This window comes from Uranotaenia lowii, chromosome 2 (genome assembly GCF_029784155.1).
Source record: "Uranotaenia lowii strain MFRU-FL chromosome 2, ASM2978415v1, whole genome shotgun sequence".
In the NCBI taxonomy this organism is placed as follows: Eukaryota; Metazoa; Arthropoda; class Insecta; order Diptera; family Culicidae; genus Uranotaenia; species Uranotaenia lowii.
Window position 1 is genome coordinate 141,483,261 of NC_073692.1, and position 23,226 is coordinate 141,506,486.

The 23,226-nt window shown below is 40.2% G+C and overlaps 1 protein-coding gene across 4 annotated transcripts in view; it reads left to right on the top strand.

Annotated features, from left to right (window-relative positions):
- Positions 1-23,226, top strand: part of LOC129745638 (serine protease filzig-like) — a 278,166-nt gene that overhangs the window by 229,527 nt on the left and 25,413 nt on the right. For all 4 annotated transcript variants that reach the window (XM_055738847.1, XM_055738848.1, XM_055738846.1 and 1 more), the window contains exons 3-6: positions 2,265-5,302; positions 5,457-5,661; positions 15,963-16,149; positions 16,220-16,404. In XM_055738847.1, the coding sequence (XP_055594822.1) occupies positions 2,265-5,302; positions 5,457-5,661; positions 15,963-16,149; positions 16,220-16,404 (3,615 nt within the window). The remainder of the gene's footprint in view (positions 1-2,264; positions 5,303-5,456; positions 5,662-15,962; positions 16,150-16,219; positions 16,405-23,226) is intronic.

Consider the following 23,226-nt stretch of genomic DNA (forward strand, 5'->3'; position numbering starts at 1 on the left):
TGAAAACTAGAGCTCACGATACACAGAGTTTCAAGATGAACTGTAAACATCAACACACAGCGAAAATCGGCTGTTCAAACGTCATCCGGAATGAGCCGGATTGTATCAAAATCATGCTTAGACATAATGAGACACCCTGTCGCAGAAATCTCCGGTACGGTAACAATTCGGAAACGTTGAAGATCACCTGATGTGAGGAAATGGATAAAAAGAATTGATCTTAAAAAATTTTGCAAAAAAAAAGTACTATTGGTGGGAAGTTATCAGTTAAAACCCAAGCAACCAAAAGATCGGATTTCACTTGAGAAACGAACTCATTAGTACATATAGAGTTCTTTTTTGCTGTTCAAAACACTATTTCTAGGTTCATGGAACTTCATTCTCCTTCAAGTTCAGTCAAAGCTAAAAAAAAGCTTCAAAGTACTATTTTGATTTCAGTGTCTACTTTTTAAGAACTTTATAGTTGGTATGAAGAAAAACAATCTACTGTTTACGAACTTCTCATTTTTTCCACATGAAGTAGCTATCAAAGGGTTGCAAGTCTTTTTGTCAGCTCAATATCTCGAAAGAAATGTCTGTTGTACTCTTAAGTAAACTGCAAAAGCAACTTCGCAATTTAGGAACTGTTAAGTAGATTTAACGGCTTTATTCTACTTGTTTCGTACTTCAATTTATGTTTGCAGAAACAAATACGTCGTCACTTGGGACACGACAATATGAAGTACACGTTTAGTTCCGCAAGAACTTTTTAACAGCTTGAAAATGGGAATGAAGTTGAAATTATGAACTGGAAAGTCGTATTAAAGACAATCATCACGTCAAGCAAAATCGTTGCCTTCTCATGATGTTTATATAGAGCAGCAAGTATGTAGCTCGATTTTCAAGCGGTGAGCTCGAGTTCGAGGCTTGGTAAGAACATATTATTTAAATGTGAGCTAGTAACAAATATGGTTGATAGATTTGAATCAAATTAGCGAACTTGAGAAGGTGAGGCACATGAAGGATTGAAGAAATAATTGTTCCGATTTTTTCAACTGCTTATAAAAGTGCTTTTAGAAGGTGATTAGAAGTTGTTTTGCAATTTATACGAACTTTTTGTCAACTTTTAAGTTCGTTTAGCTACTAAAAAATTGAGCTGAAAAGGAGTTGTATTAAAATTCACGATTGAGCTGATCAAACCTAATAGAGGAATGTTATCTGAACTTTTGGTTGCTTGGGAACTCATTATAGCACGGTGATATAAAGTTAATCTAATTTAATAAGAACACCTGAAAATGATTACCAAAATCTTTAAAAAGTTTCATTCAATTTAAATTTTTGACGCAATGTTGGAATGTTTTTATTTTCATTTTGCATAGATACGCATATTCAATTTTGTTCTAATTAAAGATCTCATAATATGTTTGCAGTAAATTTGTCTAGCTTGAAACAACGAAATAATAATTTTCGTTTATATGAGATTTAAAAAAATAACGAGAAGTTTATAATACCTACCTTATGCATTTTTGAAAAACTTTATATTTATTACTCTTTGAATTTATATTTTTAAGGTTTCAATTTTAACCTAAGTAAAACTACAAAAATGGTGAATAATTCAACAGTCTAAAACTGGCATCCCGGCATGTTGGAACATGTTGCCGCCGCCGGGCCGCGTTCAATCGTTGCAAATGTCTCAGGAAAATGGTGCAACCACTGACTGACTGGTAGCAGTAAGTAGCTAGTAGCTTCTGTTGCTTGTTTCAGTGCAGTAGCTATGTATGTGTGGAATGTTCCACTCTCTACACTGAAGCCAATATCACGCGACCTTCGCGTTCGCCTACCGGATAACCAGGACTCTCTGGTTTAGCATTCACGGCACGTTTGGCGAATTTTTTCATACTGGCTCCCCGGGTGAACTTATAACGAGCAGGCAGCAAGGCAAGCAAGAAGATTTTTAGAGCTTTCTTCGTTTTCCGGGCTTTTCCTGGTTCCCGTCGTCGCTGGAAGACCGAGAATGTGGGGGGTTAAAATGAATGGAATAGAATTAAATATAGATGAGCTCGGAGCTTGCTTAAGCTGTTGTTCCTCCTTTGCCGTAGTTATTAGGTGCCTGGGAAAAATAGTTCACTGGGGAAGAAAATATGTAGGGAAGATTGATAAAACGTCTTAACTTTGGCTATGAGTCGTTTGAGGAAAATTTACACGAGGTTGATTCAATTTTCCCCTAATTGGAGTCTAATGGAGGCTAATATTTGCTTTTGTTCTTTTTTTTTGTTTCGTTTCAGAAAGTCGCAAGCTTTTCGGAGGATACCGGATAACGCCAAAGTTTTGTAATGCCACGAGATCGTTGCTGAAACGTGATTCGCAAAGGCGTGGGCCCACGATTTGCATGTTCAATCACGAGTGCTTCCAGCGGCAGGGAGAGGTTGTCGGAGCCTGTATGGATGGATTTCTTTTTGGGACCTGTTGCGAGTTGCCACTGACAGATGATATAGCCACGGTGACGGATTCGTTGTTCGAGCAGTTTAATTTCACGGATTCGACCGAGAGTCCTTCGCAGAGTCCATTGAGCTCAGCCATCGCAAGTCAGTATGAAAAGTTCGGAAGTCAACTCTCCAGCAGTGGGACAGGATACGGACCAACTGGATCGTACGAGCCTGTTAAATTGGAGCTGCCAGGCAAAGATGGAGGAATAAGCTTAAGTTCGTCCAGTGCTTCCAGTGCTTCGAGTGGTATCAGTGCAGTCGCCAGCGATAAAACTTTGTACAACAAATATGAGAATAATTACATCACAAATGAAGATCTGGACGAAGATATTATGCAGAGCAGCTTGAATTCGCACAAGTATCAAATGGCAGATGATTCGGTAGCAGTTTATTCTCCATCCACTTCAAATATCAAATCGGAAGAAATTCAGCTCTCTTCAACTCCGGCTACCCCAGGGCAACAAAGTGATGTTAACTATGTTAAAATTGAAAATCTTAATAAACATGTGTACAGTTCAGAGATCCCTTCCTCATTGAACTTGTATACGGAAAGTTTGTCTGATAACACAGGCCCAGCAGCTTCCATGGAAACAAGTACCGATATCACATCCACTGGAGTGCAGCAGATCGCAAATCAGATTTACCAGGAGAATCAACTCTTCGATCACAGCGACATTACTCATCCAGAGGCTGAGACAGATCTATTCAACGAGAACGGTGCCATTGACCAGAGCTATGCGAATCCCAGCGACTTTTCCAACACGAACGTTGCTACCGAGGTGCTGACTACTGAAAAACCTGCCAAAACTTCATACCCAAAGCCACAGTTCAAACCTAAACCAAAACCGACTCAAGCAACCGAACCTAACAACTACATTCTTGTACATACCATTTCCACAGACTCCAAAGATAATGAAAACCAAACAACCAAACCGACAGTATCGGCTAACAACATTCATTCTATCGAATCCATAATCCTCATGTTGAATGATACGAACCTTGGACCGCAGTATGAAACTGACTCTGAGACGAAAACTACCGAAAACACCGAAACTCAAAAAATACCGGAGACAAGCTCACCACCAAGCTACTCAACCAGCTCGATTGACTATGATAAATACGGCTCAACTAGTTTCTACATTACTAAACCCCAAAAACCCAACCCACCTACCACCTCATTAACCACTAAGGTCCCTTCGACCAGCTACGTGTACAGTCCAAAGCCCACAAGACGGCCCATACTGGAACCGGTTGTTGTTCAAGCTACCTTACTAACAAACGGATACGGCACCACAGCTGTGACTCAAAAAGATCCAGCTGTTGCCGTATCGACAATCCGTCCACCACCAAACAAAATTGTTGTCACAGCTGGTCCAGCCAAACGACCCGTCCTCATCACTAGCGAAGGAGAGCACGTCGTCACATCTGGATTCTACACTTCATCGGTTGGAACATCTTCAGAACCTGTTGCAATCTCAACTGTCCAACCGACTAAGAAAGTAACAACATCTCCAACTAGCAGACCCAACGGACCCACAACTGTCAAGCTGCCCGAATACGTAGTCCAGTCTTCAACGCTGTCTCATCAATCACCATCAACAATCGGTAACGTCAACTACGCAAATGTTGCCGGAATTTCCAACAGCCCATCGCCAACAGTTCACATCACCCCTAAGCCGGTACCTGGCCTCGTGACCTCAAGCACCTGGAACAACAAACACACCAGTCCATTGGCCAGTCAGAGACCTGGTTTTTACGAAAATACTCCACCTGCCGTCTACGTCTCATCCCTTGCCGATTTCGAAGATGAGGGATACTTTGCAGTTACCAAACGACCATCTGCTGGACCAACCGTATCATCAACAGCCATCTACACCATCGTAGATAACGGAAATGTGATAGGAAACTTTGCTTCTTCAACCTTCTCCCCTTACGGACCTACTCCATCTTACACGAACAACAACCGACTTCCCCCAAGCGTTCAGGCTGGACAAATCTTCATTGCTCAACCCATTGAATCATCGACCCTCAAAAATGAACTCTACACCACACCCGACGACGTCAACAATTTCCCTCCGGTGCGAAACCCTAACCTCAATCTGACCGATTCTACCGTAATGTCCAACATCACCAAAATAGAGAACGACAATTTCTCCGGAGTGAAAGATGACGAAAAAATAAACATGCTAGTGAATAAAATTGTCGAAACTTTCAACGGCAACTTTGACGAACTTGAAGCCATCCTCAAGGAACGGAAAAACCTAACCTCTACTGATGTGGATCCAACCAAAACCACCCAAAAGGATAGTCTCACAAGCACCACCGCGAAACCGGTAACCAAAAAGAAGAAGAAGCGCCCAAGTGGAAGCAAAAAACCATCCAACGGCACTACCACATCAACCGTAGTCAAGAAGCCGACCACCGCCAAGCCAACAGTGATCCTCCAGGACGTAGAACCAACCTCAGTCAAACCTTCGCCAAAACCTTCCAAGAAACCAACCAAAGTTAAGCGACCTAGCAACTCTACCAAACCATCCACATCATCTTCCTCCAAACCAGTACCAACGACGGTTCTCTCGGATCAAGTGAAACCTTCGAAACCATCGTCCTCAAGCAGTACCGGCACCAAACCGAAACCTTCCAGTTCCTCATCGACCCGACCAAAACCAACCAGTGCCTCGAAACCATCGGCCGATGATAAACCGAGCGCAGCCACCACCAAGAAACCGGTCCGAACGTCGACCTCTAAGAAACCCTCAGGCCAGAAGAAACCCACCACACGGCCGACGCTAGCTGACGCCGATCCGGCAGCGATCACCACCCGCAAACCATCTAAGGTAAGTAACCGAAAGCCCCACCACCACAAACCCGAACCTCTCTCCTCTCCTGAGACACACAACAAGTGGCGCCGCGTTCTGTTTCGTGCCCTGTTCCCCCTTTTTTATCTTTTCCCTGTCACAGTTCAAGAAACCAAGACCATCGCTCTTATAGGCGACGAAGCGTACGACCAAACGACCGACGACGACGACGACCAGCACCACGACGACCAGTACCACCACGACGCCGGCGCCGGAGGACGAGATCATCGACGAGGAGGAGAACGCCATCGACGAGGAGGAGGAGGAGGACGAGGATGTTGGGGAGGAGACCAACGAGGAAGGCTCGGACGATCAGGCCCAGGGACCGCGGAAAATACGTAATGCCTTTTGGGGTGTTGGGGTTTTGCTTTTCGTTGCAGGTTATGGGATTGCATTGCATGTTTTAACTTGGGTTAAAGAAAATCAAGGGTCCTTTATCGAAGACACTTTTGGGAATAATAATTCCGTTTTTTCGTTTGCCCTCATGCCTACATAGATTGTAAACATCGATAAGACAGAATTATTTGTCTACCGAGAGCCACAACACAGTAACTTCACACTTCCTTAATCATAGGGCGCCGATTATCAGACCTTTAGTGCCGGAATAAAAAAAAAAAAAAGTTAAGGTTCCTGTCTTTGAGGTATTTCACAGAAACGATTACGCTACAATGAATTTATCTCTGCAAATCTCAGTCGCAGCGTGTACCCAATCCATCTCTATTTACGTTCATGAATGTTGTTGTCTGGTGCCCTTTCGCACCTCTATGTACAACAATACATTTGAGTTGAAGATTTAGATTTTCGTTCGTAAAGAGACCTAATCGCCAACTGTATCGGAGACTTTCAAATGCAAATCAAGCTTTTCTGATCTTGGTTTCGATATCTTTCTTGGTAGCACCATCAGGCGTTATCTGGTTACCAAGATACTGGAAGCACTGTAATTTCTTAACTTTTTGCACAGGTACCATGAAAATTCTAGATGAAAGAGTAATCGTATAAGGTTGCATGGGCCTGACCCGAATGCAATGTTATTGATGCCGAGTGGAGAACATTTCTCAGATTTGAGCTTTTTTTTGTCAGATTTCATTTTTTTTCTCAGATTTAAGCTTTTACCTCCAATGCACAGTGGGGTAAGTGAGCCTCAATTTGGCATGCTCCTTATCTTGGCCTGCCAAAATGCATTTTGGTGTTTTTGATGTCAAACAAACGCCAAAAAATGAAAAAAAAAAATCAAACATAACAGAAAATTGCATATTGCAACATTCTGCATAGCATTTGTTCACAATTGAATTCAAATGACTACGAAATAAATTTTTTTCACATGACAAACTGCAAATAAAATTATGATCTTCGGAAAAAATCTTAAATGAACCTACCTTGCTAGTGCATCTGCCAACTTCGGATTGATTTTAAAAACACACCTCTTCACGGAAAAATCACTAAAAATCACCGTTGGATACAGCGAAACATGGTAAAAAATATAAAATTATTATTTACTCCAAACTACGTACATTTTTATCTAGAATTTAAGAAAATATAAACATTTTTTTTTGCCTAATCTTGGCATGCAATTCCACAAATAGAAGTCTGTATGTATGTGTGAAAACGACATCAGCAGGCAGTCGGCAGCCAGCAGCCGGCGGCCGTTCGTCGGCCGACGGTGCACAGTGGTCTGGAAATTGAAAAGCCGGTCAAAAGTAAAATGAATGTTTGAAATAAATTTAAAATATCATGAATGTATTTTGGACTAAAATTAATTCATTTATCTCTCAAGTCAACTCAAGCTTATTTGGCATCTTAGTTGGAATTATAGTGCTACAATTTGAGCTGCTCTTTTATGGTAAATTTCGAGAACTTTTCTTCTCAATAAAATTTACCTCTCAATAAATTAATTTACCGGATTCGAATCCGAATTGATATCTTGGATCTCAATGTTAAAGTTACTATATCCATACCCAAAAAATTCCACATTTGGAAATGAGGTTTAACGTATTTTGATTTAATTTGATTTGCTGCATATGTGTCGCTTTGAAAGAAATTGTTATAAAGCTCAAATTATGACACTCTAAATATTATGTTTATTTAAAAAAACTATTGCACTGCAATGTTGGAATACTATGTTGTAACGAACTTGAATTTTTATTGTTTGCAGTTTCATGTGAAATCAAAAATAATATTTTGACCAAGTTTGTTTTTAATTAAAGATCACTGTGCGTGCATCAACAGGAGGTGATGACGTTTGGTCTCTATTGGAAAGGAATATGCGAAAGAAGCGCTGCCGAGTTTGGGTGATGATTTTTCATGAGTGCGAGTGGGATGCAGCACGAATTTCAGCCAGCTTTTGAATTTGCTGTTCGCTTCCATTGCCTTTAGTTTCCAAACGAATGAGTGAGATGCAATCTATTTCTATCAGACTGGCTAGAGTGAGCGAAAGTTCGTCTTGTTTTGCTTTCCCGGTGTACGCAAACGATTGCTAGAAAATTCCTAAGGGCGACATTTTGAATATGTATGATTAAAGAATCTTTCGATGGCTTAAGTTTTAGCTTTAGCTTGCTTCTTGCCTCACTCATAATAATTTTTAAAATGTCGTTCCTCCTTTTATGGGAGCGGAATAAAAAAAATATGAACATTTACTATCTTATGTTACCCTGTTAACTTCACTGGAAACATATCTATCATGATTGCATGTTACAGATTTAGCAAACGATTTGTTTGCTTGATTAATGAACATATTTATGTTATGTTTATGCCATAGTTTGGAACTTATAATAGAAATTATGAATACACAAAAACTGAAATAAACTAGTAATGCTTTTTGACGTAAGATTATAATTTTACATGCAAATATCAATTATAAAAATTGATTGACATTTCGTACTTCCGACTTTTTGAAAACAATACAGAACATTGATGTGCTTCCTTCCGGGATATTTTCAATGAATTCGTGGGGGCTGTTGTTGTATTAGTGAGGCAAGTTTTTCCTAGAGACGGCCAATTTAAGGAACTCATAAAGGGCCAAAATTCGGCGCGGGGGCTATAATAAGGAGCATTTCGATCAAAAGTTTGATCAGGTTTATCTTAAATTATCAACCGCTTTCAAGCAAGGACATATTTTTACTGCATTTCAGGCTAGTAAGCAATCATATTTGTCGAAGGACTTTTGAAGGTTCACATTACAGGTAGACTGCAATCATGGGAAATCTAGTCAACCATGCCTTAGGGGCCAAGATTGGGTACATTCACCCTGGTCCAGAAATGAAATTTAGCGGGAAACAATTATTTGCGCTCTTGCCTTAGGTTTAAGACATTTGGTATGCAAGACAAAGTTGTACAACGTTACAAGGCGCTACTATTGAATGAAACTTTTTTAGGGTGGTTCATAAAACTCCTTAGATACGAAAATTATTTTTTGACTGTAATGAGATAGTGCTATATTATGTTCAGCAATTATGTAGAACAACATAATTGATGAAACTTTGTAGAAGACTTTGAATGTCTATCTATTAACGTTTAGGTTTTATGATGATTTTTCGTGTAAGAGTTAGGGTGGTCCTACAAAAACAAGTTTTATTGTTATAACTTTGTGGGGTATCAACTTATCAAAATGATGTGTTGGGCAAGTATTTAGCAAATCATTATGCGCATCTTTTGTAGAAAACAGATTTCTGATATCTGCCTTTGATTCGCAGTTATCATGAATTTTGTGTTCAAAAATGGCCGTTTTGTATGAGCCATAACTTCAAATGGAGCAAACCAAAAAATTCAAACTTCAATTCGTTTAAAAGAACATGTTAAAATCTACATTATATCGAAAAACTGGAAAGGTGTTTTTTGTTTAAAGCTTTTTATTTACATTTGAACTTGACCAAAATTGCCATTTTTCATATAACAAAATATATCACTCTCAAGGTAAAAAAAACCTTAAATCTGGTCGAAAAGGCTTAAAACGAGATTCACTAACACTTAGCAAATAGATGTTGGTCACTCGTTTCATAGAGTAATCGTGTAACGTTTTATACTCCTGCCTGAAACATTCATCGTTTATTGATGCTATTTTTTTAAGCTAATATAAACCCATTGGATATTGGATTCTAATGAAATTTGATGTTTTCCTCGAAGAGAATCCATTAATTTAACACTAATTCGTACATATGATATGATGGCAGGATATGATGGCTAGTATCTAACAAATGCTAACGCCACCAACCCACAGAAAGTGTACTATGTATGCCGTGATCGGGATTCGATCTCATGACCGTTGGCTTGGAAGACTCTATGTAACGGGTGAAAACACGATGCACAGCATCGTGTTTGTTTTTTTCTTTCCTTTTCGTGGATTGAACCAGTTTACCCTCTGTTTTCACCGTTTTCACTTTAACGAATTGTCGCACGCCGGAGCAATTGGAAAAAGGTGTGTGGTGTTCTCAAAACCTGAGTGCGAGTAATGTGTCACTAATAATCAATCACTAATCGTACTTCCCATAGCAAGAACTTTTGTCTGTGTCTCAAAGAATGATAAAATATTTGTTATTCTTCTTGTCTTTCTTCATGTTTTCAATCGTTTTATAACATAAAATATTGAAATAATCAAAAATATAAACTGTTTGGGCTAACCATGGAGCAGAGAACGCAGAGACATCTGGAACACAGGAACAGGAAGATACACGGACCATCAGTACCATACGTTTTAAACGGGCAATATCGTTAGAAGCATGCTTAGAAAATTGCTTCTTGATAAAGAAACCATGCGTTATGTGAAGTAACTTGATGAATCAAAGGAACCTTTCTTTAGCGGCTGAAAATTATTAATCTTGTATACAGAAATCACAAAACCTAAGAACAGATTCATTTCGAAGAAGTTGTTAAATGTAAGGATATTAACAGTTTATACAATATTTTCAACTGTTTTGGATTTCAGTGTACAATCATTTCTGGCCATCGACCTAGGATAAAGCACTTTTACTCGCTCTTGAAAATAAGAAAGAAGATCGGATAGTATTATAGAACATAAAATTTTTGGAGATCTATTTAGAGCTCAAAAGGATTATCCCAAAAAATTAAATTGGTGTGAATTCAATTTTTAAACACAAGATCATTGTTATATATAATGTACGGCTTCCCTCATGCATTTAAAATATGTTTTTTTTAGATTTTCAAATTTATTCGATGAGAAATTTGGTAATGGATTTTGACAAAGGTGAACGCACCAAATGTAAACAAATGGAGTTATCAGTTTTTTAGATATCTACAATTTTATGGTACAAAGTTATCTGAAGGATATTTGGTTTTCAAGAAATAAAGAAAGCAAAATAACACTTTCGCTTGGAGCTAGTGAAGCTTTCATACTTTGTATGCATTTTTTTAGAAACGGTGGTGTTGACGCATTCGCCGTATTTAAAACTTATCAGTATTTAAAATATCGAATTTTACGATATCATTAGACAAAAATGAGTTTCCAAGAAAATACTTATTAAAAATCTTAGTTCAACTGACATTTAAATGAAGCTTCTAATTAAAAAACTTTAAGGATACTTTGCGCAGCTTGTCTACATCAAGCGTATGGAATGTAAGCGAAAAGCTTCTCTTCCACTCCTTCAGAGAAACTCTCAAACGTGTGAACAGTTTTGTGAAATTTCATCTGCATCTCATTCTGGCACACGTAAAACATGACCCAAATTCGTCACGATTCTTATCGATTCTAGAACCCAATGAGACAATGACCAAAACAAGTCAGTCAGATATAGGCGTCGTTCACAATCGAAAAAACATGCGTGAGGAAATCACACAGCATGTTTACTCTCCGTTCTCCGTTTTTTACGGTAAGGAATGGCATCTCTATTCCATGGTGGTCCAAACAAATTCGGTGAATATTGTTAAAATCGATTAAATATTATCCTTCTCTTGACAAATTCTACTGAGCATCGCAACCATAGAATAAGTCTTGGCTGCAACATTGTCTATATGTTTCGAAAAATTCATCACTAAGTCCCACTCACGGTCTAATCTTTCACTGGGTTTCGCCGATTTTGTCTTTGTTCCAAAAAATTTTATCAAGTTGCATTTGGAGGAGTTTATTTTAAGTCCAATCCTACTGCAACAATCTGTGAATCTGTATTAGGCGTCTAGCAGCCATACAATCCTGACAGCTTGGGTGGCCTGGGTGGCGCATAGGATGAAACTTTTATAAATCTTAGGTTTATATGAACCAGCACGTGCACATCAGACAGAACTTCAGGATATTTGTTCATTACAGTGATGAAAAGAATGTATCCCAAGTAACTCCCTTGTGGAACAGCATTGCCGATCGAGAAAGTATTGGATTGTGTTGTGTTCCTTCGATAAAGTACGAAAAAAGGCGTGGACGAATGAAGACAGTAATTGGGATTTTTATTCTAACATAAAACCGTAGTGGTGCTTTGGACATGTCAGTGTACAGTATGACCCATAACAAATGCGAAAATTGTTAGAAGTAAATTTTGAACGATTTTTGAGATTTTTTCTGGGGGTGTATTAGCTTTAGCCTACATCTGTCAATTGACGTAAACAATGCATTGGTACAGTATACGCTATAAGGACTGTTTTCAAAAATTAAATGCAACACTTTCATTTGTGATTCACTTTTATGAATAACTTCATTTACCATTTTTTCAGGTAGGATCTTGAAAAATATTGGAAAGTCCTTTTGAGAAACCCCAAACAGCTGCTACTCATCTATGAGACCAAAATTCATTTGGAAAATCTATTCTATTCTATTTTTATTTGTTTAAAGAGCATTTTCACTTTCGTGGTCATTCGTTCTCTGTAGCATGGAATTCGTTACATTTCATTTTTTAGACTAATTTTTGATAAAAAAAATTTGCACTTTATTAAAATAGCTTTTCTTTATTGGCTGGATGCAAAGCTTCTTCTATTCTATGTAGAACGCCGCTGGATTGTCGGCATGTTTCATTAGACTGAGTCGATTTGGGGTCATTTTTGAATTTCTCAAACCCTGGGGTCGTAAAAGCTTCGTTTTGGTAAAAAAAAAACTCATCCATGATTTTTTGCAGAATTTTTAAGTAACGTTTACATGAGTAAATTTGAACTTTAAGGTTTGTATGGGGAAATTGATTATTTTGTACTGAAAAATCAACAGTGCTGGGTGCCTAGCGAAGTATTGCAAGACCACTTTCCATGCCATACTTCGTGGGGCACAAGCAGTGGTGTCAATTGAATTCATGGTTTATCAATCCAAAAAGGCATACACCTGTTCAACAGCTAATAACTTTTTTGTCTAAAAAGATACGAAGTTATAATATTCAACAAAGTTGTTCAGCGGAAAATTTCCTGTAAGAAATTTATAAATTGGCACAAAAACCATTAGCAGGCTCGGTTCCACAGAAGAAACAAAAATGATGTTAATTTTTCAGTACCAAAATAATTAATTTTCCCATACAAACCTTAAAGTTCAAATTTACTCATGTAAACATTACTTAAAAATTCTGCAAAAAATCATGGAATAGTTTTTTTTAACCAAAACGAAGCTTTTAAGACCCCAGGGTTTGAGAAATTCAAAAATGACCCCAAATCGACTCAGTCTAATGTTGCATATGCTCTGCATTTTCCGATGATGAATGAGACGGTTAGTGGTTCATTCCAGGTGCCGCAGGTTAGGACTCCATTGGTAAAAAATTCTGCATGGGTAATCGCTGTGTGCTCGATACGCAGTCTAGTCAGAGCTCGTTGTTCCGATGACTTTTTCCTGTCCTTCTAAGCGAGAAACAGCTCCCATTTTCATTCCAATCTGACTCTCATTTTATCCTTATTTCGTTTCTCACTCAACTGATAATATCTTGCGCAGGAACATCCGTTGTAATTTTAGGACCACTTCTTTCTTCTACAGGTAGTCTATCGGTCTTTGTGATCCCATGAATCTCAACATAAAGTGCCTTTTAGTTTAGCTCTACTCTGTATCCATGGATGTGTGGATTTTCCCGAGTCGAAACAAAATAACAGTTTTGTACCTTAATTTATTTGAAAAGTTTTCCAGAGCTTACAGTATCGCCATCGATTCTGCCGAGAAGATGTTGCATTCATCCGGGAGTTGAAAAGATAAATATCTCGTGTTGTTGGTGATGTCGAAACCAACATATCCATTGGCCACAGAACCGTCCGTGTGTACTACCAGATGATGTGGTTTTTTTTTAAATGTGTATCGCCTTGTTGTTGTTTTCTCCGACTTTAACTGTTTTTTAATAGTTCAACCGATATTAGGGGTTTCTATATACCCACGATATAAGAATGGCAAACGGATGGAATTGATTTTCCCGTGAGCGATTGAAAGGTTTGTAAAGATCTCTCTGTAGCAACTGGCAGGACAAGTTTTCCCATGTGGTTTTTTCTAAAATGCGTATCGCATTTCAAGTTATACCTACACTTGATGAAACTAAAATTCTAAGGCAGAGTTCCGCTACCGGCGCTACCCACAAAATATCATCAGAATATACATAAACTTTAAGGTAAATCGCTCTAGAAGGCATAGAGGATCTAAAAGTAAGCTAAAATTTGAATAAAATTAGGAATGAATAATTCCATGGAGGTATGGGAAGTAATTGGTTAAAAAAGCGCCATCCGAACCTTTCAATTGGAAAAGTGATGAAGCAGGTCAATTTTTCTGTTCGATTCGCCCAACCAACAAAAAAAAGTAGACCAAACATCGTGTTTTAATTATTAAAAAAATAAATAGACAAAATACTGTGTATCTTGTGCAAAATGGTAGATCTGTTAGCGTCAGCAAAATTTAATCAATTTTCAAACATCCGCTCAAAATTATCCACCATGGAAAGTGTTGCATTTTTTTTAAAATACAGTCTAAAACGGCAAGATGGACACAAAGAAGATTGTAACCACTTCGTTTCTCGCCGAAAAATCTTCCAAGCAAATTGCGCGGGCTATAGCATGTCATCTAGCGACTCTTTACTACGTGTAACGTTCTTTCCTAGATGGAACATGTACACGGAAGCCGGATAGTAGAAGGCCAAGGTCTGCACGCACTGTAAAAGTGAAATTAGGCAAAACGAAAGTGAAGCGAAATCAAGTAAGATCACCCCAGAGGCTGGTTTAAAAGGGGAATATTTCGAGATCGATGGCTTAAATGCAGAATCAAAGGCAAGAGCAAAGCGGAATTTGACAACAGAACGAATTACAACAATGCCATCTGAGCGTTCAAAGCCATTACTGTCTAAGCTGAGGAATAAGCAGCTAATCGTCGTGTTCTCAATTAGAGAGCTTTTTTCGATGGATTCGGTGCCCAATTCACGAACGAATCGTTATTTTTCACCTATCAAGGCTAAGAATATTCCAAAGAATGTGCAATTCAAGCTTACTACCAAGTATCCCTTAACAGCCATGGAATTTGAAGCGGTTGCTTCGAACAGATTGAAGATACCTCCTGTTTTCATAAAAACCGGATAGATAGTCTACATCGGCATAATGCCAATGTCCGGACACTGGCATTTTGTCGGACACCGGCATTTTGAAGAATCAGGTGCTTCCATGCATTCGGACAAACTTTGGTGAATCTGGGAATGTTGTTTTCCAACAAGATACTACCCATGCAATACCTCAAAATTGGGCAAAACCTGGCTGGAGCTAAATACGAGCAGTCCAGATTTGAACCCCTTCATCTATTTGATATGGGCGTATGTTCAGGCGAAAGCCTGTGGATCCTCTCACCCATGTGTCGATTCTCCGATGGTTTTCATCTCTGAGGCACGGGCTTCAATGTCAAAGGCGTATATATAACGAAGATATGCTCCCGGTTCCCCGTCTGGAAAGAGTCGTTGAGAACGAAAGTGGACACATCGAGTGATTGTTTTTCAATATGTTCATCTACATGTCTGAATACATATAATTTTTTTTAAATCATCGAGAGAACCGTTTTTCAACCTTTATGGCAGATTTTCGCACTTTTCATAGGTCACACTGAATATGTCACCTTGCAAACTATGCATCATCCACTATGAGATTCTCGAAACCAACTGTGATATTATCAGATGAACTTCTTTTCAGTAAACCATACTGGAAGTCTGAATATATTTTTTCAATCCACGGAATAATCTTGTGGTATACAATATTTTCTCTCAAAATGCTCGGGTATTGCAAAAAAAAAAATGCAACACAACGATAGGTTCTGACGGTAAGCCTGGAACCACCTGAAACAGGTTTTATGTTTCGGCTTAACGTGGGAGATTTTCCTAAACTTCACAATTCGGAGCAGTTAACAGAAAGTGTCGGGACTCCTCGATCCCTCTCAGACATTTTCAATCAGGGCAACAACAGTTTTTGGAATCGTCGTTTAAAAAATCTTCGTTTATCGATAATTTTCGTTCTCGTTTTTTCTTCAATATGGCAAATTTTCTATGAAATTTTATGTGTTGCCAACTTCAAGTAATCAATCGTTTGATCGTTCGTTATTCGGTCGTGATACCGTTGTTTACGATTAGAGCTACCATTTGTTATGCAATTCTATGTTGGCTGGGTTTTTGCGGTGTACCTTCTAAAAACTTTTTTTGGGATGTATGTTATCAGTACCGTTTTGTATTTGTTTAATCCAAATCTATTCTTTTCAAAAACAATATGTCTTATTTTCGCTAACAAGTGTGCGGTCAGAGACCACTGATGAAGAGCGGCCGGGTGGTCGGAGGCAAGGCGGCCAAGTTCGGCGAATGGCCCTGGCAGGTCCTGGTCCGGGAATCGACCTGGCTCGGCCTGTTCACCAAGAACAAGTGCGGCGGGGTGCTGATCACCAACGAATACGTCATCACGGCTGCCCACTGTCAGCCAGGGTAGGATTCGGAAGCACTTTCAAAGTTCGAAAAATTAATTTATTTAAAAAAAATATTATTTATTTAACAGCTTCCTGGCGTCGCTGGTAGCAGTGTTCGGGGAGTTTGACATCTCCAGCGATCTGGAGACGAAACGATCCGTTACCAAGAACGTTAAACGAGTTATTGTACATCGACAGTACGACGCAGCTACCTTTGAAAACGATCTTGCCATTCTGGAACTGGAAAGCCCGATTCACTATGATGTCCATATAGGTAAGTTGTTGTTAAAATTGACCAATGTTGGCTTAAGTCATCGAAAACAGGATGAAAATAAGAAAATATAACTTCAACAGGAAATTCATTTGGGTCATATTTATAACTACTCTCTGGAGCCAACATTTTCAATGGCACTTGAGCACTGATTAATCAAATTCTAGATGTGAGAAAAAATTATAAATATATTTTTCCAAACATAGCTTTGAATACTTTTCAATTTCAAGAATTCAAACAAAACGTAAAAAAAATTTCAACTTTCGATTTAGAAGCGCGGAATTGGAAAAGTAGGGAATTTTTGTTTTTTTTTATATGTTTCAGTTTTAAATTAAAATTTAAAAATCTTGAAATGGGTTTTAAAAGCTTTTCGACTATAGTAAAAATTAAACACAGTTCTACAAAATTACCGTTTTTCCATGACCCCGCTTTGAGAAAAATGTTTTCTAAAAGAGGTTTCACAGCGCATTTTTAGAAACTGACTTTTTCAAGTATATATTAGGATAGACAAGAAAAAATCGATTAATTTTATCAAAAGGACGTACCCAAAACGCAAGTTTCTTAAGACAAAACTGCCGTTTTCGCCCCTTCGGGAAACCGGTTAAGTTTTCAATGTTTTGATTTTGAATGCTAACCAGGTCAAATAATTTTTCAATATTCGCTCTGATTTTTTTTTTAATCTTATTATCATAAGTTAAAACAAATTCAACAATGTTTTGAGAAATCCACTCCATATCTCAGTTCATGAATAAATTTAACGTAAAATGTATACATGTTCAGAAGTGACTTCATTCCTCAAGTCCGTATTCAATATGTTTAGGTTTTATATTTGTTACTTGTTTATATACAACCTGCAGCAATTAATTTGAAATGTGTACATACTTCTTGTCATTCGTAGTGATTGAACCGTAAGATGAAACATTTTCAGCTTCTCCATCACTCATTACTGCCTAAACACCCAAAATTTCAATCATGCTTAGATATTTTACATTTATTTAATCAACTGAAATGAAGTTTTTGCACACGCAATACGCGTAGATACATGACTTTTAAAAATCTACAAAGTTGCAATCAAATGTGTAGAAAATGTTGATAGTTGAAAATTGAGTTATAATTTTCGAGATTGAAAAAAAATTAGCAAATATTAATTATTGTCATAACAACCTGGCAACTCTGATAAGGCCAAATCCAATTCAACTTTCGAGGTTATGGCTGAGGCCAACCAGCCATGAATACCATCAACTGTATAAATCCTTATTACTAATAACGTGACGCTATATTCCAAGAAGTATTTTTAATTCAAATATAAGAATTTCTAATTACTCTTGACAGAATTTGTAAAAACAATGGAAAATAATAATGATTTCATGCTGTATTTCGTTTTCTATCCGAGCCCTTAGAGTTTGTTCATCCCTTCGAATACAAATTAAAATAGCGGTTATCAACTGGGCAGATTTTTTTTACTCAAATGGAAAGGTTATTCAATAATGGTCATTCACACCTTTTGTTTAGGAAATTATTTACTTTAAACCAATTATATGAGCTTCAGCGGTTTCTCGAGTCCACCGTACGCGGCACGCTCCTCTATTGTTGAAATTTCGTTCCCCATAAGAATGCTGACGATTTTTAAAGAGAGTCAAAATAGGTTTCCTGTATTTGTTTATTCTCGAATATATGTATGATATAACTAACCAATCCAAGAGAGCTATATTTTAAAGGCAAGGCACTTTCCATTTTGAGCCAATATTTCCAAAAACCTGTAATATTCTGTGTAAAATGACCTGTAAAAATAAACACTACATGCAAAATTAGCCAAAAAATCCATTAATGTCCAATGTTAACTCAATACAAAGTTACACAAGCACATATTTAATGGTTGTTGAGCGTGTAAAAACTGCGCGACTCGGCAGCCCTTGTAAGAAAGTGTGCGCGAGATAGGCCATCACGAATGGGGGAAAAACATAAACAAAAACAAGCGGGAGATAGTTGGAAATTTGTAGCGTGTGTAGTACGGAGTATTAAAACTTAAAAGTATTTCCTAATCCTAATAGTACGAATATTTCTTAAAACTAGTAGTACGGGAGTGACTGATTATAATTATTAAAACCTCTAAAAGGTGAAACAGTGAGTACAAAACGAATCCGCTGAAGAAATTGTTTGCTAAATTTAATTAAAAACATACAGGTCACGTACGAGGAAATTAACCTACAAACTAGGTTCAGGACGATTTCAATCAGCTTTAATTATATCCAAACAACTGTATTGTAAGTCATAAGTAGTAAACTTATATCCTAAACTAGTTATCCTAACAATTATGTTCCTAAAACGAAGGTTCCGAACGGAAATTAAAACGATAGTCATTCGCCGATCCGAACAAGTGCGAGCAAGTGTGAGAGCCCGAGTAGAAGAAAACTAAATGTAAGTTTTCAGTTGACAATTGTTTATTACTCTAAATTAATAAAATATGAAATATTTAGCTTCAAGCTGCTAAAAACTTAAGACGCTGCTTTGAGGATTCTTTTCTTATCCGAACACTTGAAGATTTATAATCTTCCGGACATAACCTCAAGATGTCGGATCCGGCGAATGATACGATCAGGAATGTGGAGAAATCGGTCAACAATCGCAACTGCATGTATTGCGAGGAAGTCGATAGTGAAGATGACATGATCCAATGCGACATGTGTAGCTTTTGGAGTCACTATCAATGCGCGGGAGTTACCGAGGCTGTGAAGAGTGTGCCATGGAACTGCACGAAATGCAGTAATTTGCTGCACGTTCCCAAAATTAGGAAACCAGTTAAAAAGAACGTTTCCAAACGGACGGGAAGTGCCAAAAGCGATGTCGGAGCGGAGCTTCGAGAAGGTCGGCCATCGATTCAAGAATCACTGAGCCTTTTCGAACAAGAATCGGCTGCGATCGAGCAGCAACTGCAGGAGGAGAAAATACTGCACGACAAGCGCTTGGAATTGGAGAGATCGGTAAACGAAAAAAGGCGTGCGCTGCAACAAAAGATGCAGGAGGAGAAACTTCGCCAGGAGAAGCTGCAACTAGAACAGCAATTGGCGGACCACAAGGACTTCTTGATCCGGCAAAAGCAGATGCGTGACCAGTTCCGGAAAATGAAAGCCGATCTGAGTCAGGAGTTTGAGAACGGTGAAGAGGACAGCGATCCGGATGTTGGTTCCGCGAAGACGAAGGCGTGGGTAGAGACGCAAGAAGATCCCCGCGGAGCTTACCCCAAGAAGCCGGCAGCAGCGCCAAGGAGTTTCCCTCTCACTGTGCGTAACGCGTTGGTGGAACGGCATGGCGAGACAGATTCGGAACAGAGCGGGATGGGACGCCAACGCAAACACGAACCATTGGCGACGTCATCGAAAGGCGAGGCTCAAGCGGAGAAGAAGATGAATGTGGATACCGACCATCGTTTCAAAGAGCTGTTGGAGCATTATTTGAAGGCAAATGGATCGCAACAGGAGCCGGAAGCATCCGAACCAGAAGAGTCTGAGCTAGAAAAGCTTGAACAGGCTTTGATTAGGAAGTTGTTAGAACGTAACACGTTAGGACGAGCTTGTAGTGTAAGTTCAGGGCCGACTAAAGAACAGTTGGCTGCACGACAAGCTGCGTCCAAACATCTTCCTACTTTTCGAGGCGAGCCAGAGGTGTGGCCCCAATTCATCAGCTGCTTCGAATACACCACGGAGGCGTGTGGGTACACAAATACCGACAATTTGGAGAGACTTCAAGACAGCCTTCAAGGACTAGCCAAGGAAGCAGTTCAAAGCCGGTTGCTCATGCCTGAGTCGGTGCCTGAGGTCATCGAAGATCTGCGTCAACTGTTCGGTAATCCGGAAAAGCTGTTGAAGTCACTGATGGCGAAAGTACGGAAGGTACAAGCCCCTCGAGTGGACAAGTTAGAGTCGTTCCTGTACTTCGGGATCACGGTAAAGCAGTTGTGTGATCACCTTGTTGCGGCCAAGCTACACGACCACTTGAGCAACCCCATGCTGGTAGCGGAACTCGTCGATAAGCTGCCATCCGATTATCAATTGGATTGGGTACGCTTCAAGAGAGGTAGGACTGATCTTCCTCTTCGTATGTTTGCCGATTTCATGAAGGGAATCGTGTCGGAAGTTTCTGAGGTGGCCGACTTCAACGGGGAGCAGAACACTGCGGTTGCGGAAGGACGGCGAATGTACAAAAGGAAGGAGCGCGTGAATACCCACGACACTAAAGTGTTTCCGGTCGTGCAGAATACGATGCCGGCGAGAACGAGAAAACCCTGCCCGATGTGCAATCGCACAGACCACAAACTAAGGTTCTGTGACGATTTTGCGTCATTTTCATTACCGGATCGTCAAAGGTTGGTCGATAGACTCAAGCTGTGCAACATTTGTCTGTGTGACCATGGGAAGATGAAGTGCACCTTCAAAGTACGGTGCGAGATACGGAGCTGCAAAGGAAATCACCACACGCTGCTGCACAGGCACGAGGAAGCAGTTAACGTTACCGTGGCGGAGTGCAACCCACATTATAATGTCGATCGGTCAGTAATCTTCAGAATGATACCGATTACTTTGCATCATGGAGGAAGGGCGGTTCAAACCTTGGCGTTCCTGGACGAAGGAGCTTCAACAACACTTGTTGAGAGCTCTCTAGCAGATTCGTTGGGCGTCGAGGGAACTCCGGAACCCCTGGTCATCGTGTGGACAGGAAATGTTAAGCGGATAGTTCGAGGAAAATTGACCTGCTGGTATCTGCCGTGGATTCTCGTAGAAAGTTCATGATGTCGTCTGCCCACACTGTCGGAGAATTGAAGCTGCCTCTACATAGGGCCTGTTACAGAAGCATCGTAGATAAATATCACCACTTAGATGGAGTTCCTTTGTCGAGTACCAAAATGGAAGTTCCCAGAGTTCTTATAGGCCTCGACAACCTACATCTATTCGCCCCTCTGGAGTCCAAGGTTGGTGCCCCGGGAGAACCGATAGCCGTACGTTCAGCGCTGGGTTGGGCAATCTACGGTCCTGATTCGAGACTTGAGCAGCAGCAGCAGCACTATTTGAACCATCATCTTGTTCAAAGCTTGAACAATCGCCAGCTTCACGATCTGATGGCGGAGCAGTACGCTCAGGAGGAGCTTCATGTAGCACAAGGCAACCCCATAGAATCGGAGGAAATCCAGAGGGCCCGTGACACGCTTGAATCAACAACTATCCGAGTAGGAGACCGCTTCGAAACGGGGCTACTTTGGAAGCAGGAGCCTGTTTTTCCAGATAGCTATCCGATGGCGCTGAACCGACTGAAGAGCCTGGAACGACGTTTTCAACGAGAGCCGCATATGAAACAGAACGTGAACCAGCAGATTGAATACTATCTGACCAAAGGCTACTGTCATAAGGCCACGGCAGAAGAGCTGAAGAGTACCAATCCTTCTTCCGTGTGGTATCTTCCGTTAAATGTCGTGCTGAATCCTAAGAAACCTCATAAGGTACGTTTGGTGTGGGACGCGGCGGCCAAATCGCAAGGTGTTTCACTCAATTCTTTCCTGCTCAAAGGCCCCAGATATTGGCATCACTTCCGGTGGTCATCAGCAAGTTTCGAGAGCGACGAGTTGCAGTGGGAGGTGACATCAAAGAGATGTACCATCAGCTCAGGATTAGAGAGGCAGATAAGCAGGCGCAAAGGTTTCTTTTCCGGTTCCCGGAAGACGATCATCCTACCGTTTTCGTCATGGACGTGGCCACCTTCGGCGCTGCCAGTTCTCCATGCTCGGCGCAATACGTCAAGAACCTGAATGCCCAGCAGTTTTCCACTCGCTATCCAGCAGCAGCACAGGCCATCGTTCACCGCCATTATGTCGATGACTACTACGACAGCTTCGACACCGAAGAGGAAGCCATCGAGCGAACCAGAGAGGTACGTTGGATCCACTCGAAAGGTGGATTCGAGATCACCAACTGGACGTCTAATTCTACAGCTGTTCTTCGAAGTTTGGGAGTGGGTGGTGGCTCCAGAGAGTCAATCCATTTGAACCAAGACAAGGTGACGGATTACGAACGAGTTCTCGGCATCATGTGGGACACACAGAACGACGTGTTTTCCTTTGCGGTGCCCACTAACGCAGCGGCTACAGAGGCAGAACCACCAAAGAAAAGGGGAGTCCTGAGCACAGTCATGTCGCTGTTCGATCCAATCGGCCTGTTGGCTCCATTTACGGTGTTGGGAAAGATGCTCATGCAAGACCTGTGGCGAGCGGGTTGCGACTGGGACCAGCGTATCGACGGAGAGTGCCTGGATAAGTGGCGACAGTGGGTCGCAATGTTTTCTCTGGTCGAGGGTGTTCGGATTCCAAGATGCAACTTTGGATCGACACCTTCTGACCGATTTGGCCAAATACAGCTACATATCTTCAGTGATGCCGGGGAGAATGCGTACGGAAGCGTCGCGTATCTACGGATTTGTGTGGAAAATACTGTAAAATGTTCGTTGGTGATGGCTCGATCGAAAGTAGCACCGATAAAACTTCTTTCCATTCCACGGCTTGAACTGAAAGCAGCAGTCTTGGGAGCGCACCTGAGTCACACCGTTAAGAACAACCATTCCCTTCCTATTCATCAAATTTTCTACTGGAGTGATTCTCGAACTGTTCTCTCCTGGATTCAAAGCGACCAACGTCGTTATCAGCCGTTCGTCGGCTTCCGTATCGGAGAAATTCTGAGTCTCTCCAAGCTGACAGACTGGCGCTACGTTCCAACCAAGCTAAATGTAGCAGATTCGCTCACCAAATGGGGTCGTCTTCCGGATCTTTCGAGCGAAGGTTCA